Here is a 19,164-nt window from a genome sequence, read left to right on the forward strand (position 1 = left end):
CCTCTGTATACATTCATGAACATAAAGCAGTTACTGGCATGACATCAGGTAAATATATGATTTTTTAGTATTGAGTGAATACATTTTTAACCTCTGTGCTTACCTTTATTCCAGGAAATCCTTCTAGTCCTGGCAAGCCCATTGCACCAGGCTCTCCCTGTAAAATAGGAAAACAAAACATTCAGGAGCAATGACCAAAGGTTTACAAGTAATGGTTTAAGATTAGGGTCTTTATGGCCTATGTGCCTCACTTGAAGCTTTGCAAGAGCATGGTGTTAATCTATTTTCAAGAATAAGGTGCATAGAAATCATTTGGGAATTAAGCTATTCTCTAAGCATGAGTCCATTTTCAGATTAATTGTTTTTTATTCTGATTAAGGATCTAATCAGGATGAATCCCTTTAGTATATTAATAACTCTACCTTCAGTAAGAATTAGAATGTAAGGCAGATTTTAATAAGGTTTGCCAATTTGTGAGACACCTGGGGCTGCTAGCTTATGATATAATAAGACTGAACTCTTTAAGAGTGAACGAAGCTGGAAGTCTCAAAGCAAAATATAGCATCCTGAACGCGGATTGTAAATGCTTAGGAAGATAACCCTCATATTTCTAAGCCATTGTTCAAGTTGACCGGTACTGAAAGGGGATAGACAAGCATGAAAAAAAAAAAAAACAAAAAACAAACAACAAAATGAAAAATCCTTTATATATTTATATTGCATGGTCCTAGGTCTTTAAGTAACAGATCTAGAGAATCTATGTTTAAAGACCCTGATGATTTGAACAAATAAACATTTTGATTAAGAAAGAAAGAGTGGGTCCAGAGAGAGGCTCTGCAGGTAAGAGTACTGGTTGCTTTTGCAAAAGACTGGGGTTCTGTTCCCAGTACCTATAAGGTAGCTCACAACAACTCCAGTTTCAGGGGACACAATGCCCTCTTCTGGCCTCTTGTTGGTACTGCATGCCTGTGGAGCATGTATATATGTAGGCAAAGTACAGAAAAATAAATAAATCTTTAGAAAAATAAACAGGTAAAGTAGAGAGCTATCTGATAATTAATTACTGTTAACTTAAAATATTTTCTTAGGACACTAGATGTTTTAAACATAACAACGCTGGCTGCGTGTGATGGTGCACGCCTTTAATCCTAGCACCTGGGGGGCAGAGGCAAATGGATCTTGGATCACTCTCAGTTCCAGGCTAGCCTGATCTATAAAGAGAGTTCCCCAGCTAGCCAGGGCTTCACAGTGGGACTTAGTCTCAAAACAAGCAAGCAAGCAAGCAAGCAAGCAAATACACAAAACAACACAAAAATGAGATTCCAGATTTTATTCTCTGTAGATATATTTCTGTACATAAAATACAAATATGATTAAAAAGATTTCTAAATCGGTAGCATGCATTATTGCTTATTCCTCTTTCACATACTAGTTAACAAGTGAATATACAACTTGGTATGTTTTCGAAAGTTTTTTAAATGCTCACTAGTATGTCACCTGTCAATCATAAGAAAAAAGTGTTCAAATTCTATTCTGTGTAAGTCTGTGTGGAGGAGGCCCTGAGTTTCTGATGGATGGAATATATCCTGGTATCATGCTGTCACGTTGTTTACACTTTCAACAGTCTTTTCTTACAGTAGAAGAAGCAATCAGTTAATTAATCAGTATTTGTTTGAGAGTCGATAGTAATTAAATATTTAATTGAAATCACTTAGATATTGAATAGCTAAAGGAAAAGCGGTTTGCATCGGGAAATCACCCAATTATGAGTATATTCAACTGAATATTTTTCTTGGTAAAGGTTTATCCAGAAGATTATTTTTATGTGTTGTATCTTGAATCTTAAAGATCCTCTCAAAGTTCGTGGGTTTAAGGGTTGGTCTTCAATGTGGCTACACACAGACATGGAGATCATGAGGGTTCAGACCTTATCACTTAGCTCATTATAGATTTATGGTTTAATGTCCCCTGTAGGGACAGGACTTAGTTATGAAGAAAAGCTGTCCCTGATTACTGCCACCGTGAGACTAGCAGCTTAGCACCCGTAAGTGTTCTGACTCATTGAAGGCCCAACAGAGCGGCTGACAGTGGACTGAAGCCTTCGAGGTTGTCACTCAAAGCAGCCATTCCCTCCTTCTAAGCTGTTTATCCCAAGTATATTGTTGCCTGTCACAAAGCTGACCGAACACGGCCTGGAGGCTGAAGGGTGCTCAGAGTGGATGTTTCCCCTGCCCACCTCGTGTTGGCTTTTCAGGTTGTGCTCCAGAAGGCACAGTTCTCTCTCTCCTGGTTTATTCCTGTGCCATGGGGTATGGTTTCTCCACATCCAGCAAATGGTGAGAGGCGAACAGAGAGGCGTGTGGGTGTGCGTGGGCATGTAGGACCCAAGGGAAGAACTTCAGGGAACATTCATGTATGCTAGGTATGAATGTTCACGCAATATTTAATACTGTGGCTTTATATTTCTGTTTCTGTGTTTCATTCACACAGCTCATATTCTAAACACAAAGACTATTCTTCAGTCAGTTTTTACCATTTGTCTTGTTGCAGCTAAGAAATAGGGGCCTAATTTCTTCAAATTTTACTCAAACAGCCTTTATTTTTTGACCAGCTACTTTCTAGTGTGAATAAATTATAATTTATTCTTTAGTATGATATTTTAAATATTTTCTCACCTTAAGCTGCAATTATTAACATGAGAACTAAAAGAATGTTCCAGAAAAGTCAGTGAGAAGTCTAAATGTATTTATGTGACTCAGAGCGGTGCAGCTCTACAAGTCTGTAAGAAGTAAGACTGGAGGAGATTTTTGTCAATATGATAAAAAAGAAATAAGAATGGACATTATAGCCCTAAATGAATATATATAATAGTGTTATAAAAGCTGCAAATAAAGAAAGGATAACGAATAATAAAAGAAAGGAAACTTTTTTTTTTTTTTAAGATTTATTTATTTTACTATGTAAACTATGATCTGCCTGCATGTACACCTGAAGGCCAGAAGAGGGCACCAGATATTATTCTAGATAGTTGTGAGCCACCATGTGTTTGCAGGGAATTGAACTCAGGATATCTGGAAGAGCAAGCAGTGCTCTTACCCTCTAAGCCAGCTCTCCAGCAAGAAAGGAAACTTCTATGTAACACATTTGGGTTTCAGAATATAATACTAAGCATTTGAAATAATTATTTTAGGGTAAATCAAGTAGACATTTAGTACATGTTGCCCATTAACAAAGATAATAATTTATTCTTTGATAAATCTCTTTTGAAATGTTACTTTTCACATTTTGTCTCTTTTCTGGCTTAACATTTACTCAGACAGTTTTTTGCCAACTTCTACTGCAATAAAAAGACTTTTTTTTTTTTTTTCCACCTAGTGAAAGAAAGTGGTTTGAAAGCTTATTTCAGTGTTAGGCACATTTAAGTTTCAATTCTTTCCTCAAAGGTTAAAAGGATGTACAAATGGAACATGAAGGATGGAACAAATGCTTAAAAAGGACGTGGCCGGAAAAAATATGCCAAAGGTTAGAGGGAATCTAATTGAATTTGGCAGAACTTTTGTAGTGACATTCTGTGGCTGAGAAAGATGCTGAGAACAATTATCACCGTCTGGGTGGCTGGAGGACCTGATCTCCCTCCTGGCTGAGTGTTAACCTCCTGATACATTCCGCTCAACAAGCAGGTTTAGGACAGGCTACGCTCCCCGCAGAATAATTGCCCAAGACATGCAAAGTAAATAAACAGCCATTTCCCCTTTTTTTTTTCTCGGTGAGATGTCAGACGTGTTAAGGAATTTCTCTCCCTTAAGTATTTCTCTTCCACAGGCTACTTAAAATTGAATCAATCATCCGAAGAAGGCCGTTAGAGGGAAGTGTTCCATTTATCAGGAGCATTATATGTGCCTTCCTACATCGGAGGATGATTTTTAAAACACGCTGATGGAAAGAGTCGAACCTCAAGGGCAGGGACAGAATCAAGACTAATGCATCCTGAAAATAAGGAACACATTTGCTGGCGTTTCTTTATTTGTTAGCTTGTCTCTGACACCTTAGCCGATACACACTTAGGAGGGCGGGCCATCTTTGCCTGCTGTCCTTTCTAGTTAACACAGACTACGGAGGTCAGAATGTACGTACCACGGGGCCAAGATCACCTTTGGGGCCCTGGAAGAAAAGCACAGAAACATGTTTTAATTATGATTAAAGCGCAGTTACAGAATCCGAAGCATTTTTCTTTAAATGCTCACTAACGAATGTAGGGATGGTACATGTTTTCTTTTTCGCCAAAGTTTAGATTTGAAGAATAAAATTAAGAAACCTAATTTGGGGTCTGGAGAGGCATCTCAGTGGTTGCCAGAGCATCATGCTCTTCCAAGGACCAAGTTCAGGCTCCAGCACGGGTGACGGGAGTTTATGACCACCTGTAACTCTAGCTCCAGGGACTCCAGCATTCTCTCCTGGTCCCTCCAGGCATTATATGTATATCCCACGCACATACCCCTACCCACATCATTAAAATAAAATCACTTGAAAGAAACAACTGTTTCTTTCAACTGGTGCCGTTTCTATGAACATGGCTGGATAACTGCTTAGAACTAAGGTTGACAATGAAAAAAAAAAAAGTGACACTGCCATGCTAAATATTTTCCATGATTGAGGCTTTGTGCATTTTCTCTTTTACTTAAACCGGGTTCATTTATTTACTCTCTGTAAAATTTGGCTACAGTTGTGACTTTCAGTCTTCAGTGAGCTTGAGAGAGGTCCCCTACCCTGATCATTATTGTGGTCCAGCTAAAGTCATTTACAGATGACCGTCTATACTTACTGGGGGCCCTGGGGGTCCTGGGTAACTGGGAACATTCACTCCTCCCTTCAAAAGAAGAGAAAACAGGTGATAAAAATCCATAAAAGCCTGTAACTGAAAAATCATGGTAGGGAATTAGCCGTGTAGATACCTGGATTTTATATAAACTGCTCATGCCATTTCCTTCATTGAGTGGGACTCCCTTAGGGGGGAAAATGAGACACAAAATTAGCATTTTGAACTTAAGGCATTTTACCAAATGTTATTCTTCCTATGTTAACTTTTACTTATTTTTCCCATTCTGTATTTAAAGTGATTTTCATACCATAAACAAAATACCGGAATGTTGCAACATTTCAAAACAGCCTGGGAAATGAGGGAAGAAGGAGCTCAGACATGCCCGGGGCACGCGGATGCTTCCATTTGGGGTTTGAGTAGTGTGCAAGTCTGACAGATGAGGCACTGACGAATTCAGATGAAAAAATGTTATTTGCTCATTAAAATTCAGCTTCTGAATGCCCAATTTACCGTGTTTCCAGCCTGCGGACCTGCAGGCAGCCTCGCAGTAGGGGTGATGTGAATAGGGAACAATTTGGGTACTGTAAAGTGATGTTTTCCCGTAGTCTCTTCAAACCAAACAGAAAATTAAGGTGAACTGGAGGACAACTTCATTCACAACACACTGTGTGGATGGTTCTAAAAAAAGCCATCTTTAAGAGCTGGGGACCAAGGACTTGCTCAAAAAACCAAAAAAACCAAACCCCCCAAAAAATCCCTGATATATAAATATGGAGCATAAAAAGAGAACTCACTGTGCAATTTGAAAATTTCCATCCATATTAGTATTTGGGAAAAATGCTCATGAAACATTCAATTTGAAAACACTTAGAAAGGATAGCAGACTCAGAATAAATAGCCAAGTGTGTATTTTCATTTTCATTTTTATTTTTTTGTATATCTCGGCTGAAAAACTGAGTAAAGCCATCATTTCTTTACTGCTTGGGGCTAATTGTGGGAGCAGCCATGCCCAGACAGCACAGTTCACACGTATTTTCCAAACAGCAGTATTAGAAGAGAGTGCTCTGTCTGTTTATTCTTTCATTGTTTCTTCATTCGTTTAGCAATGGCTGAACATGGGCTATATTTTAGTATACTTAGCCTGGAAGAGATGGAAGAGACTTTTAAGAAAGCTTCCCAGGGAAGATGTAGAATCTTTCTTTCAAAAATAGTTTTGAAGAATCCAGAGACAAGAGGCAGCTTTCTTGAGCCTTATATAAAAACACAGGCATCTTTCATGGTCTCATGACATGTCCTCCCCCACACTAAGGAGAGGTGATGTCTTAGAATCTGAACTCTGAGTTTCCTGTCTTCTTTGTGAAGGAAGGAAGAATCAGATGAAGAACATGCTTAAGAAGACAGAGACCCAAGCAGTTAATTTGTGTTTAAAACACAGACTTGTAGCATGCCCTCCAGTCTTCAGAAAGCTACCTTTTCTCTGCTAAGTTTGGCTTTTTAAACTCCTAAGAGGCAACTTGAAAAATAATGTATTTAGATTCAGCTCTGCTGCGATTTGAACATGGTTCCACACGAGGGCAGACTTGCCACAGAGAGAGGCCCCTCTTTTCTCCACAGCCTCTCTGAAAGAGTGCAAGTCGGTGTAGATCACCAGGGCAGACATTCAGGGCTCCTGTTCATTTTTCTCACTATGAGCCACGGAAGCAGAATTTCCTCACATCTTAGACATCACTTATGGGGTGAGCACAGTAACACCTTTGGAAAACCAAGTTGCACAGCTGGAAAGAATGCCTTTTTAAAGGCCTTTTATTTTCTGTGAAGGTATGTGGCAGTCAAATGAGTCTCCATCCTTTGTCGGAAGTGGAATGTCACGCCAGAATACGTTCAGGCATCCCGATTCGTGGAAGGGAAGTTTATGATATACAGACAAATCTAAACACTGCAGATTGTAGCTGAGCTGAAACAGGGACAAGTTAGGTCTACCTGATGCTGCATTTGCCATTTACACACACACAGACACACAGACATACACACACATACATACACACACACATACACACATACACACACACACACACACACATGCACCTCCCCCATGTGTTCACAGGAGCACTTATAAAACAGAAGACATCATTGCAAGCCATCTAAAAAAAGCCATCTTTAAGAGCTGGGGACCAAGGACTTGCTCATAAGTAATTGACCTATGAGTCACAAGTACACGGAATTAAAATGTAAGCCTCAAACAACTCACAGGGGGTCCAGGAGGTCCAGGTTTACCAGGGGGCCCCTCGCTTCCCTGCAAGAGATACGCAAGGCTGAATGAAGGGCTTGGCCATTTCCGCTCCAGGCTGTTCAAAGAGCCGTCTTTTGAAGTCACTGTGGCCTGTCATTTTGCTTCAGCACTGCAGTCTTATTCTGCTGAGCTTGACCCAGTAAAACACATTTATCCCAGGAAAGCAGACACTTTCAAGTCCAGTAGACTTTTCAAGCCCGTCTGGATTCTCTCTGTGTGAACTCTAGAGAATGACACTTAATTTCCCTGAGGATGAACCAGCTAGACAACGTGTCCTGGGCTTCAAGTACACGTGGGGGACTTTTCTCTCCTGTGTATGCATGGGAGTTCATGTGAACAGGTAGTGGGCTTTGAAACTGCAGTTCTCTGGATTTGCCCTCATTCTTGGCTTCACCTCCACCACCTTGAGCATTTTAGAACTTACAGAGGCCATTATGGTAAATTTAACCAAAGTATGAAATCACGAACCTGTGTCATATCGGTTGCTTAGTGTCAAACTCAACAACCAGGTGGGGTGCGTTTTACTGAGCAGAACCAACTTTGGCATGACCCTGTTGAAGGGAAATAGTCTACACAATTTAAGTAGCCTTAGACTTCTGCTTTTAGGAGACAAATTGAAAGCCAAAGGGCACCAAAGTAATTGCTTACTATAATTGATATCTATTCTGTAATTTTTGAACTGAGACTCGAAAAAAGACTCTTACAAAGCACAGAACACTTACCAGTCCATAGTAAGCAATTGCTGAAGCCCCTTTGGCTTTTTGCCAGTTGTCCCTATGCCTGTGTGCTGCTTTTTAGAATGGTATCTTTATTCTTAGTCACGTTTATCAGGGACAGTGATGACACGTGACGGAGCATACAATCATACAATGTTCAAGAATTTTGAGGGGTGTTAGTCCTCTTCCAGAATTGACTGAAGACTGTTTCAGTACCCATCTGTTCTCTACTAACGAAGGAAAACATCACAAGCCATATTTCTCCCACAATGCACTGCTTGAGAATATATACATTCAGCAAGCATGTTGTATCTTTCCCCAAGTGGCTTTGATGGTTCCTGTCTCCCTAAGACACCCTCTGTTCCACTGACTGCTGGCAATTTCCATCAGAGCATTACATCACAGTTCTCATGAGTCAACAAACAGTATGTGCTTATTGAGAATACTTCCTTTTTTCCCCCCTCCTGGCACAATTAGAAGTCATAGTCTCATTCTCTTTTGTGCCCTCAAGCACAATTTCAGTGTGGAATTCCCATTAAGTTCAAAGGCCAGTCCAGGGCTAAATAATTTTCATAGAAAACAGAGAAAGAAAAAAAAAAAAAAAGGCTGATGGAGCAGAGAAAGATTCTTAAGATGTTGACAGGATAAAATGCGCTGAGGCTCTCTAGAACAAGCGCATTGTTTCGCTTAAGTGTTGCGGGGGCTGGCTTTGCTCTCTGACACCAGCATGCTCCATTTTGCTCAGGGAGCTGGCATCCTGGCAAGCGTGCGGGAGACACTTAAGTAGCTTATGTGGCTCCTTGGCACTTGTTTCCTTAATCTGAATACTTTTAACTGTTTCAACCACTCGTTGGCTCTGCCTGGACTGTCGCTGCAGTGCCACCTCAGATCTTAAACCGGGACAGCTTGACGCTCCTGTGCTGCTGGTCTTTTCGTCCCAACCCTGCCGCATACATCCAGCTGTGAGCTGTGACGGGCAATATCCCACTGCTGCTTGGACGCGATTTAGCATTACCATGGAAACACACACCTCTGGGTGTGTCTGTGAGGGCATTTCCAGAAAAGTTGAGTAGATCGGGGGAAGATCCACCCTGACTATGGACATCACTGCGGCACTAGCTGGAGTCCCACCGGCATTCACCCCTCTCTGCTTCTTGTCTGCACATGCGCCGTGACCTCGAGAGCTCAAGCTTCTGTTTCCACCACCACCACGAACTGTAAGCCCGAATAAATCTTCCTAGCTTTGGCTGCTTTCTCAGCTAGTTTGACACAGCAACTAAAGTAACTGACACCTTCTTTTTCCCACGGAGCATGTTCAATTCCCGCTAAGGCCTCCTAGGGACAGCTTTCCCAGATTGCCTTACAAGCCCTTCGTGAGACAGTTGATTGTCCCTTGTCTTGATTGCCAGCACGGCATCATCTGACCCAGGGAGCTTGTTCAGAACGTTTGGGCGCTCCTTCCCCAAACTTACAGCATGAATCTAATTCATAAAAAAGCCCTTTAAGAGCCAGTTAGGTCATGAATGGGACCCTTGCCCTTAAAAAGAAGCCCAAGAGAGCTTAGTTACAGTTGAACTACACAGGGACCCGTTTAGAACTTCCCTCTGTGAACTAGAAAATGGGCCCCAGCAGCTGCCCAAAACACTAGTGCTTTGGAAGGGGACTTTCCACCTTCTGGGAGTGTGAGCAAAGCTCCTTAGAGCCAGTTTATACTACTTTTTTAGAAAGCCCAAAGACGCCAAGACTCAGCTGCAGCTGCTAGCCTTTGACACACTACAGCACAGCTTACCTTTATCCCGTTAGGAGGCTTGCACCCGCCATCCTTCCACACAGAGCCTCCGAATCTAGTTTGGATTTTCTGTCTCCAGGCCAGTGTTCTCATCTTACTTGAACACAGGAGGTGTGTTCAAACCCACTTTTAGACCAGTATCTTTGCCAGTCCGCCTCATGAATAGCCACTTCCTGACATCATCTGCTCTTGTAGGCTGTGCTTGCTTGCATGGATCTCTCAGTAAATGGTCCCACCTTATCCCTAACCCAAGCCCCACGTTCCTCTGTACCTTGTCACCTTTTGGTCCAGTGGGACCGGGATGTCCAGTTCTTCCTGTTAAGCCCTGTAAAATGGGAAGATGAATTTGTTATAGAACTAACAAATCAATGGTCAAAAGGGGTTGGAAGGTGGTCGCTAAAACCCACTTCGAAGGTTAGTTGATCCTAATTAAGTCAGTTCCTCAAGCTACTATTTCTTCAGGCTGATACAGTAGCTGTGTTCTCCTGATAAGCCCCTGGAAGGGTGAAATTTCTATCTGTGTGTAACTTTTTTTTCACCTTGGCTAACCACATTTAATGACCTTAATTGGAGCCTTTTGATACACTTAAGAATTTAGCCTTGCTGTTTAAATGGCAATTTACATAACATTATGTCTTTCTAAATAAAGTATAATTTCGGGAGCAGCGGTCAACATTTTAAATACCCCAACACTGAGCAGAATGAACAATGTGCATATTGAGTTATGTGATCTGCATTATAAAAAGGAAAACAAAAGTTAATTTTAACTCCTCTTTGAGAACAGAGTTAGCAGTAATTTTGAGGTTTCTTTCATGGTTCTCTTTCATAATTTTAAGTTTTACTATACAGGTTTGTTTGATATACTGAGGTGCAAGCATAAGTGATAAACTTTTAATTATGGAAAACCCATGATTCAATACATTTAGGAATAATCGCAATCTTATTTGAGGATAGAAATACTTTACTGGTGTGAGAAATTTAAGAGATAGAGGAGTTGTGACATCAGGTGAGTAGTGTTGGTTTGGCAAGGAAAGTGCATTATTTGGGCAAACTTACAGACATTATTTGCTGGTCTGAAACTCAAGTGTGATTGTGTGTGCCGTCTTTTATCTGGCAATTGAACTTTAGGACTGCTTAGAATTAAACTCTAAATAAGAGATTGGGTTTGGCAGATTGGGAATGAAAACAGATTCTGTTCCAGGAAAACAAGATAACCCCCCAAAGGCCATATTGCTGTGTTCAGGGGGCAGCAAAACAGATTTTTTAAAAAAAAATTCACATATAGGAATAAAACAAATTAAAGCTGATAATCTTTGGCCTGCTATTTTTCTTTAGAAAACTCTCAGCTTGTGTTGCGAGCTAAACCTCTTCCAAGGTTAGCAGCAAAACTTATAGACAAGGAGAGAATTCACTTTTGTATCTAATTTCTATTTCTAACAGAGTGAGAGGCTGCTCTTTGGCTTGGCAAGAATTGACAGAAAGTCTCTAGGACACTGAGCAGGCTTAGTGAGAGATGAAAGTTGGAGGCACTGGACGAGACTACTTTTGTAGGCAATGGTTAATCTACATAGAGATACAAAGCATGAAAGATACCAGGAACAGTAATACACTTTGTATCATTCCTACATATATGACCCCTGAATAGTCTTAGCAAATACTTACAGGAGGTCCAGTTGGGCCAGGAGCTCCTGAGAGACCAGGAATTCCTTGAAGACCCTAGGGGAAAAAACAAAACAAAACAGTTTCCATCATAAAAATTATTATAGGGAACAAATCATTTTTTAAATTAAAAATTGTTATTATTGAAAATTAAACATAGAAATTAACTAATTAAAATTTTTGATATATACGACCTATAAATATCTACTTCACTCAAAAGATTTTATCTGTATGGCTATTTGCTGCACACATGTCTGGGTATCAGTTGTGTGTGCCTGGTCCCTACAGAGGCCAGAAGAGCACATTGGAATTGGAGTTACAGATAGTTGTGAGCCCCATTTGGGGGCTTGTAATTGAACCCTGACTTCTGGAGAATAGAAGGTGCTGTTAAGCACTGAGACATCTCTCTGGTCCCTAAATATCCACTTCAAAGAGTAAAGGTGGTCAGCTAAAATGCCATGGCATGGAATCTGTAACAAAGGGAATTTAATCTGTTCGGTGATTCACAGAGCATTTCTGATCTTCTATCCCCTCTATCCGCCAACTAGTGGTAGCATCACTGAGAATGTGTACTTCCAAAGCACGGAAATATGGGCTTTGGGTTGGCATAATGCCAGCAGCTTCATTTAGCCACTGATAAAGTAGAAAAGGTTTTATGATGTTTTTAGTTTATCTGTTCAGTGTATTATAAGAAAAATTACTCAGTTCATTGTAAGAAAAACATCTATGAACTTAACTGTAAAATTATGGTTTAAGCATCAAGGTCAAGGTCTTTTCACCAGCCCCCGTCTTTGGATTGGCAGGATAATAACAAATGTGTAGGAGTGAGAATCTTGGCACATTTGTTTGTACTTGGGAATAAATTTGTAAGGCAGTTTTATTTCTTTGCCAGGTGCACCACTGTGGTGGCTTAAATAGGTGCCGGCTCCGTAGACCCATCTGTTTGAATGCTTGGCCATGAGGAGTGGCACTACCAGAAGGTGTGGCCTTGTTGATGGGCTTTGAGGTCATATATGCTCAAGCTACACACAGTGTGGTGCACAGCCTCCTTCTGCTGTCTGTGGGTCAAGATGTAGAACTCTCAGCTCCTCCAGCACCCTGTCTGCCTGCACACTACCTGCTTCCCACCATGATGATAACGGACTAAACCTCTGAATCTGTAAGTCAGAGGTTTTTCTTTACATGTTTTTCTTTATAAGAGTTGCCTTGGTCATGGTGTCTCTTCACAGCTATGTAACCCTAACTGTGACAACACTACAGAGTATTAGCTACATAACTTCCATAAACTCCACAACATGGAAATTTTGTAACTACTAAATCACTACTTAGAAAACAATTGGATAACACAGAAAAGTAGAAGCCACAAACACGGCATAGAAACTAAATTTTTAGACAGCAATGCATTTTTTAAAATGTAAGAATGGGTTTTTATTTTCATCAGGGCACAAAAAAATGATCATTTTTTTTTTAACTTTGAAAATTTATGGTCATGGTTGCTTCAGAATTCTGGATTTTCTGATTTTTTTTTCCCTCTCATACAGGTAACTGCATCCATTGTGAGTGGTGTGCAGCAAACCCTCTGGTGTCTGCGGCAGCTTTTTCTAATAACACATAAATAAATACTTCCGGAGCAGAGTGGGATGTTCTGATGGGGTGGGGGGTGGAGAGGGGGGAAGCAGGCCAGGCCTGCCTGAGTTGGTGTCAGATTTTGCTGTTAGGTGAATTTATTACCAACCCCAGTGATTTTTCCAGCATTTTCTGAGGCTTTCTGGGGTTTGGATTGTGGACCATACAAAGCAGCACCATTACTACCTCAGTGTGTTGTGGGAACAGACATGAGTTTTAGGTCTTTATTGTTTTGTGTGTTCACCAATTTTTATGTAAGATGTTTAGATCTTTTCTTAACCAGGGAAAAAAAGCTAATTACCCTTTTGTCATTTCAGATTCACATGAAATGCATCAAGTTCTAGGCGGAAGGGTTGGGGCTGTAGCTCTCTGATACTGCACTTGACTAGCAGGCATAAAGTTTAGGCCTTGGTATCCAGCAGTGTGAATATCAACCAGTCAAATAAGCAACAAACAAACAGAAAAGACGACCCTAGTTCTGGACTGAAAGGTACCATTTACTCTTTCAGGATTTAATCTCCTTTACTAAATAAAGTATTCTTTAAAAAAAATCTTTATTTATTATTTATTACAATTTATCCACTTTGTATCCCAGCTGTAGCCCCCTCCTGTGTCTCCTCCCAGTTTCACCTTCCCTCCCTCTTCTCCCCCCATGCCCCTCTCCTCTAGTCCACTGAAAGGAGAGGTCCTCCTCCCCTTTTATCTGATCCTAGCTTATCAGATCTCATCAGGACTGTCTGCACCTTTTTTATGCAACCTTAATATTGTTTGTTATAATAGAACTTGTTCTTTTATTGTTCTTAAATGATGGATTTTATACCCATTATAAATACCAGGTAAAGTGATTATGGTAAAATGACTTCATTTATTCATGGGATGTCAACATGACTGAGTTGGATCAAAGTTCTTCACACCAATAGGCTTAAGAACAAGCTCAGACTGACATTCAACCAAGGACCATGTATGGATATAACCTAGAACCTCTGCTTGGATGTAGCCCGTGGTAGCTCAGTAACCAATTGGTTTCCCATAGTAAAAGGAACAAGGACTATTTCTAACAGGAACTCAATGGCTGGCTCTTTGACCTCCCCACCCCCCAAGGGAGGAGCAGTCCTGTTAGGCCACAGAGGAGGACTTTACAGCCAGTCCTGAAGATACCTGATAAAACAGGATCAGATGAATGGGGAGGAGCCCCTGCCCCCATCAGTGGACTTGGAAAAGGGCAGGGTGGATGTGAGGGAGGGAGGGTGGGATTGGGAGGGAATGAGGGAGCGGGATACAGCTGGGATACAGCTGGGATACAGAGTTAATAAAATGTAACTGATAAGAAAAAAATAAAATAAAAAAAAAGAACAAGCTCAGTTTGTCCAAAACAAAATGAGATCATAGGTTACTTCAGGTTTCTCCATGAGATACTGCTGTAGTTTGAATGAGGAGGGCTTCAGTCGGCTCCTATACTTGAATGCTTGGTCCCTAGCTGGTGTGTGGTGGAACTTATTTGGAAGGATTAGGAGGTTTGGCCTCGTTGGAGGAGGTGTATCACTGGGGGTGGACTCTGAGGTATCAAAAGCACACCCCAGGCGCAGACTCCCTCCCTCTCTGCCTTGTGCTTGTGGAGGTGAGCTCTGAGCTACTGCTCCAGCGCCATGCCTGCCTACCTGCCTGCCGCCATGCTGCCCACTGTGATGATTATGGACTAACCCTTTGAAACATTAAGCCAGCCCCAATTATATTCTTTCCCTTATAAGCTGCTTTGGTCATGGCATCTCTTCATAGCAATAAAAAAGTAACTAAGACAGGTATGATATGAAGAAATACTGAAAAGAAATCTCCTTGAGTGAGCTGAAATGCCTCATGTAATAAGTTTCAGGTAAAATCTTGTGTGCATATTTGTATTAAAGGATGTGACCATTTTTTTCTTCAAGATTTTATCATCCTTCATTGGTTGCTGTGTGCACATTTCCACACATGTGCATTCAGGGACCACTCACACAAGAATGATAGAATACTGCTTTTCATTTTCCTGTGAAAATGAGTCTATAAGCAAATTTATAAACCTTTATGGGTTTATAAACAAATTTATAATTTTGTAAGTGGAAAGAAAACTTTCCCACTGGGGATGGTATGTTTCAATGACTGAAGCTTATGTGTATGTATCATAAATTTCTTTATCGTAAAACATTTTCATTTCCATAGCTTTTCCTACATACCCCTGTGTCAGACATGCACAGGGGTATGTAGGAAATATATATTCTTCTCTTTGCCACTTTAAGTCTCAACTCTGAGTTAGCCTAGAGATGCTGAGCGAGTTTTTAGGTTGTCTAATTTGTAAGCATGGGACTCGTTAACCTTTGACGACCGCATTAAGTTTTAAAATAAAAACCACTACATAAGTCAAAACCCGTCATTCTCAGCAGCCTTTCTCTCAGCTACACGGAATTTTTTAATAAGAGTGAAAGCTGCTATGGAGGCCTAATGGGTGATAGGATGATTTTATAAGACACGATAGCTATTAAAAAAGACAGACATTCAAGACCAAGACAGTCAGGGTTAGCACATAGGGCCAGATTCAAACGCAAATTAAAGTCTATTGCATAGGTATTCAGCTGTCATTTCTGTCCTTTATGACTAATGATATTTTCATGTCTTCTTTGTCATTTATTATCATAAATTATTATATGAAGACATATAGTCAAAAAAGAATTTTCTCTCCCTGGGAAGGATGGGATCTGAGCTCTCTTAGCAACATGTAAAGAACCTGGAAGATGCCATTTTCAAAGACCAACAAATGGGTGATTCCTCTAATGTATTAAATTAAATCGATGAACCTAAAATTAGATCTCCAAAAGTTATGAGCTTCCATCCGTGCCTGTCTCACTGAATGAAGGACAGAGTCTTTTGCTTTGTAACATTAGAGACAATGCATGTATGTTATCACAGTACAGTCCGTTGGCCAGCTGGAAATGTACATATGGTCGGCTAATATTTTATTCCCTTAAACAGACCAATGAGGTATGTAACTAAGGTAGTCCCTGAGTCCAAGCAGATGAGGCAGTTGCTTGCTGTTATTGATCTGCATGACAGAGAAAAGGTGTGCTGCCTTATTCCTTTCTAATGGCTGGACGGCGTCGGCCTATTGGGCTGGGTTTATCCATGCCATGCTTGTGTTGTGGAGAACAAGGAAAGAGAGCCTCCTGAGCTCTAAGGAGTCTTCTGCAGAAGTCTGTGCGACCTATGTCAAAGAGTGCACGAAGCGAACCTAAGAAAGGACACACTAAATATTGAGGAATATTAACAATGGGTTCCGCTCAGCAGGGCGGCAAAATACCCCCACAGAATCAATAAAAATTAACTTCTAGTGAATTTAACAGAGTCACTTATAAAAAGCCCAAATCCAATTATTTCTCAACCTCTCTCTCTCCCTCTCTCTTTTTTATTACCTTCTCAATTGCCTCTAAAGCCCACCTCTTGAATCTAGGCAGTTAAAACCCGCCTGCCTGTTAAAAACCATTATTGTGGTTATACTTTACTGAAACCTTCTGTGGAACTCTGGGAGCAAAAGCTCATTAATTCTTACTTGTTTTCAAAACAAAATGCCTTTAATGTTTTATTTATAAATGAAAACAAATGCTGTATTTCCTATTCTTTAATTTTTAACTCCAAAACAATCCCTAGCCAATCTTAAAGGTTTCTAGAACACAATGAATATCAATAACAACAATAATAAATGATGATAGCTTGTAATGTGAAATACAGTTCTAACCAGGAAAATAGATCTATTTTATAGCATCATAATTTTCCGTACTACCATCAAGGTTAATATATGCCAGATGGCTTTCTTACTTTCATTAAGAACTATTAGCACCAAAACTGTTTAAACTAACAGCAATTCATCATCCTAATTGGTTTTTCTAAGAGTTAATGTGAATTATGCAGGGCAAGAATGATATCCTGAGCATCCCTTTGCCTTACAGTATCAGAAAATTACACCATTATCTCAAAAGCATGTCTGAGATGGGCACGTGGTCCTGGGGGGAGCGGATGACCTAAACCAGTCTGCCCAGATCCTTGGCCTGGTTTAGATAAGTGTTTGGAAGCTGGGCAGAGACATATAGAAACCAAAGTTGTTAAAGCTGAATCATGGTACAGAGTTTCCCCCCCTCCCTGCCCTGGCTCTCAGCTGGGCTCTGGAGCTGCACTTATCCTTACGCTTGTTCATACATTATTTCGATCTCTTGGCTACCCCGAGGTTTCCTTCTGTGAGTCCATACTTCCTCTTTCTTTTCTTGTTAGAGCTAGGATGGCGATCAACTGAAAACAGAAGCGCCATAACTTATAACTTACAGAGTAATTATTAGCCTTAACTTTGTGTCTCCACCTCTGGACCACTGGAGACAAATATGCATCCACACTTACTAAGTCGTATTATTTTAAAACATCTACCTACTCTTGGTTTTGAACGGTCTTGGGGTTAAACACGTACCACGGGGAACTCAGCATCAAGCAGAGAGAAGCAACAGCTGACCATTGTCAGAAGACTCTCTTTCTTACCTCATCACCTTTCTCCCCAGGAATTCCTGGGTAGCCGCGCTCTCCTTTGCTTCCCTGAAAAGACAGCGACTTCAGGTAAATACTGGACCATTTCAGTGTCATTCGAACAACAGAAAAAGACCTCCCCCCCCCGCCTCCCGAACACACACACTTATCAGAACAACGGGGATATGTTATTTGGCTAGGCTCAGGGAGTAAACCAATGGCAGCACTTGCAAACGGCCTTTGCCCCACCTCGCCTTCAGAGGAGGAATGCATTTTAAAAACGGGATTCTCTAGTTTTCACATAGCTGAAAATCTCACAGGGGACTTTCTTACCTTCAGGCCCTCTCTGCCGGGGACTCCTGGAGGACCCCGTGGCCCTACATCGCTCTAGAAGACAGAGGAATAACAGAGCTGCCGGAGCGCCCTCGGTAGGTGCGCTGTAGCCAGATCACAGGCATGCAGCAAGCCTCTCACCTTCCTGGCCGCAGAGCCGTATTTTCCAGGCTCCCCTGTGCCTCCGTCATCCCCTTTGTTGCTGCTCTTCAGCCCGGGGACATTGGCTTGACAGTTGCCACAGAAGTTCTAGCGAGTATAAAGACAGCTTTACTGAGAGGTTCGTAAAACCCGTTTATGAAGCTAAGATTTGAACTGTCTGTACCCTCGTCAAACGGGCTATTGTGAGGCCACTCTACTTTAAGAGACTTGTCTGTCCAATTTGAAAGGTGACTCCTTTGAAGAAAAAACTTTGATAAACCTAATCAGTAATCTTGGTTTACAATACTGGTGAACTTTTACTTAAAAACGAAATCATCTCTGACGCCATTTCAAAGAAAAATCACATATAAACTGTGGGGGCTGGGAATGTAATTCAAGAACACAATCTTGAGTTTTAATTTTTTCTTTTTTTAGCATGCTTGGGAAAGGAAGCTGTATTAAAGTTTGGATTAAGCACTAAGATTAAATAATATATTTAACCTTCTTTAGTATAGTATATCAAACCAATAGCCTGAGTCATGGAAATACAAATAGAAAAAAGATGGGGAAGAAAATTTTTTTATTTGGAAGCAGAAAGAGTTGGGGGCCTACCACTGGCTCTGCTAACATTTTCCAGGGGAGGCCTCCTTGGGAAAAACAGGAAGTTGAGGGCCTTGGACTTGGCCCAGGGTCAGACCCAAGAGGAGAGAAACCTGAGTGGAGTCATCATTCCACTCAACCACAATCTTCAGGTGATCTACAGAGGCTCAAGAGACTAAGTGTGTATGTTCCTCAGATAACCCAAAGATGAAAAAAATGGATGTGTCATTCATTCCTGCAGCCAGTTGTTCATGAATTGAGTCAACAAACATTTCTACTGACAATATATTGTGTATGAGGCTGGTATAGAGAAGAACAAATGAAACAGACTATTCTAGAACCAAAACACTGTAGTGATGGGAGTGCACAAACACACACACACACACACACACACACACACACACACACATTAATAATAACATGTATTCATCCTGTTTTTCTAACATTCCTTTTAGTCAAAAATTTGCCACCCACTCTTCTTGCTATGTTTACTTACTTAATCACATAGCTAGGGAAAAGGTCTGTGAAAAGCTTATTTGAAAATACAACGTTGGAATAAAAATATGGTCAGGAAAGACGAAGACTAAGAACCAATGGCGGAGGGGAGAGTTGACAGGGTAGGACAGAAGATGCTTCTCATGTCAATGTCTTCAAT

The 19,164-nt window shown here is 40.9% G+C and overlaps 1 protein-coding gene across 2 annotated transcripts in view; it reads right to left on the reverse strand.

Moving 5' to 3' along the window:
- Positions 1–19,164, reverse strand: part of Col19a1 (collagen type XIX alpha 1 chain) — a 324,630-nt gene that overhangs the window by 38,701 nt on the left and 266,765 nt on the right. For both annotated transcript variants that reach the window (XM_060369802.1, XM_060369801.1), the window contains exons 31-40: positions 17,910–18,017; positions 17,769–17,822; positions 17,451–17,504; positions 11,277–11,330; positions 9,886–9,939; positions 7,068–7,112; positions 4,953–5,003; positions 4,823–4,867; positions 4,135–4,161; positions 104–157 (exon numbers count right to left, since the gene is read on the reverse strand). In XM_060369802.1, the coding sequence (XP_060225785.1) occupies positions 104–157; positions 4,135–4,161; positions 4,823–4,867; positions 4,953–5,003; positions 7,068–7,112; positions 9,886–9,939; positions 11,277–11,330; positions 17,451–17,504; positions 17,769–17,822; positions 17,910–18,017 (546 nt within the window). The remainder of the gene's footprint in view (positions 1–103; positions 158–4,134; positions 4,162–4,822; positions 4,868–4,952; positions 5,004–7,067; positions 7,113–9,885; positions 9,940–11,276; positions 11,331–17,450; positions 17,505–17,768; positions 17,823–17,909; positions 18,018–19,164) is intronic.

The sequence above is a fragment of the Meriones unguiculatus genome, chromosome 16 (genome assembly GCF_030254825.1).
Source record: "Meriones unguiculatus strain TT.TT164.6M chromosome 16, Bangor_MerUng_6.1, whole genome shotgun sequence".
NCBI classification, from domain to species: Eukaryota; Metazoa; Chordata; class Mammalia; order Rodentia; family Muridae; genus Meriones; species Meriones unguiculatus.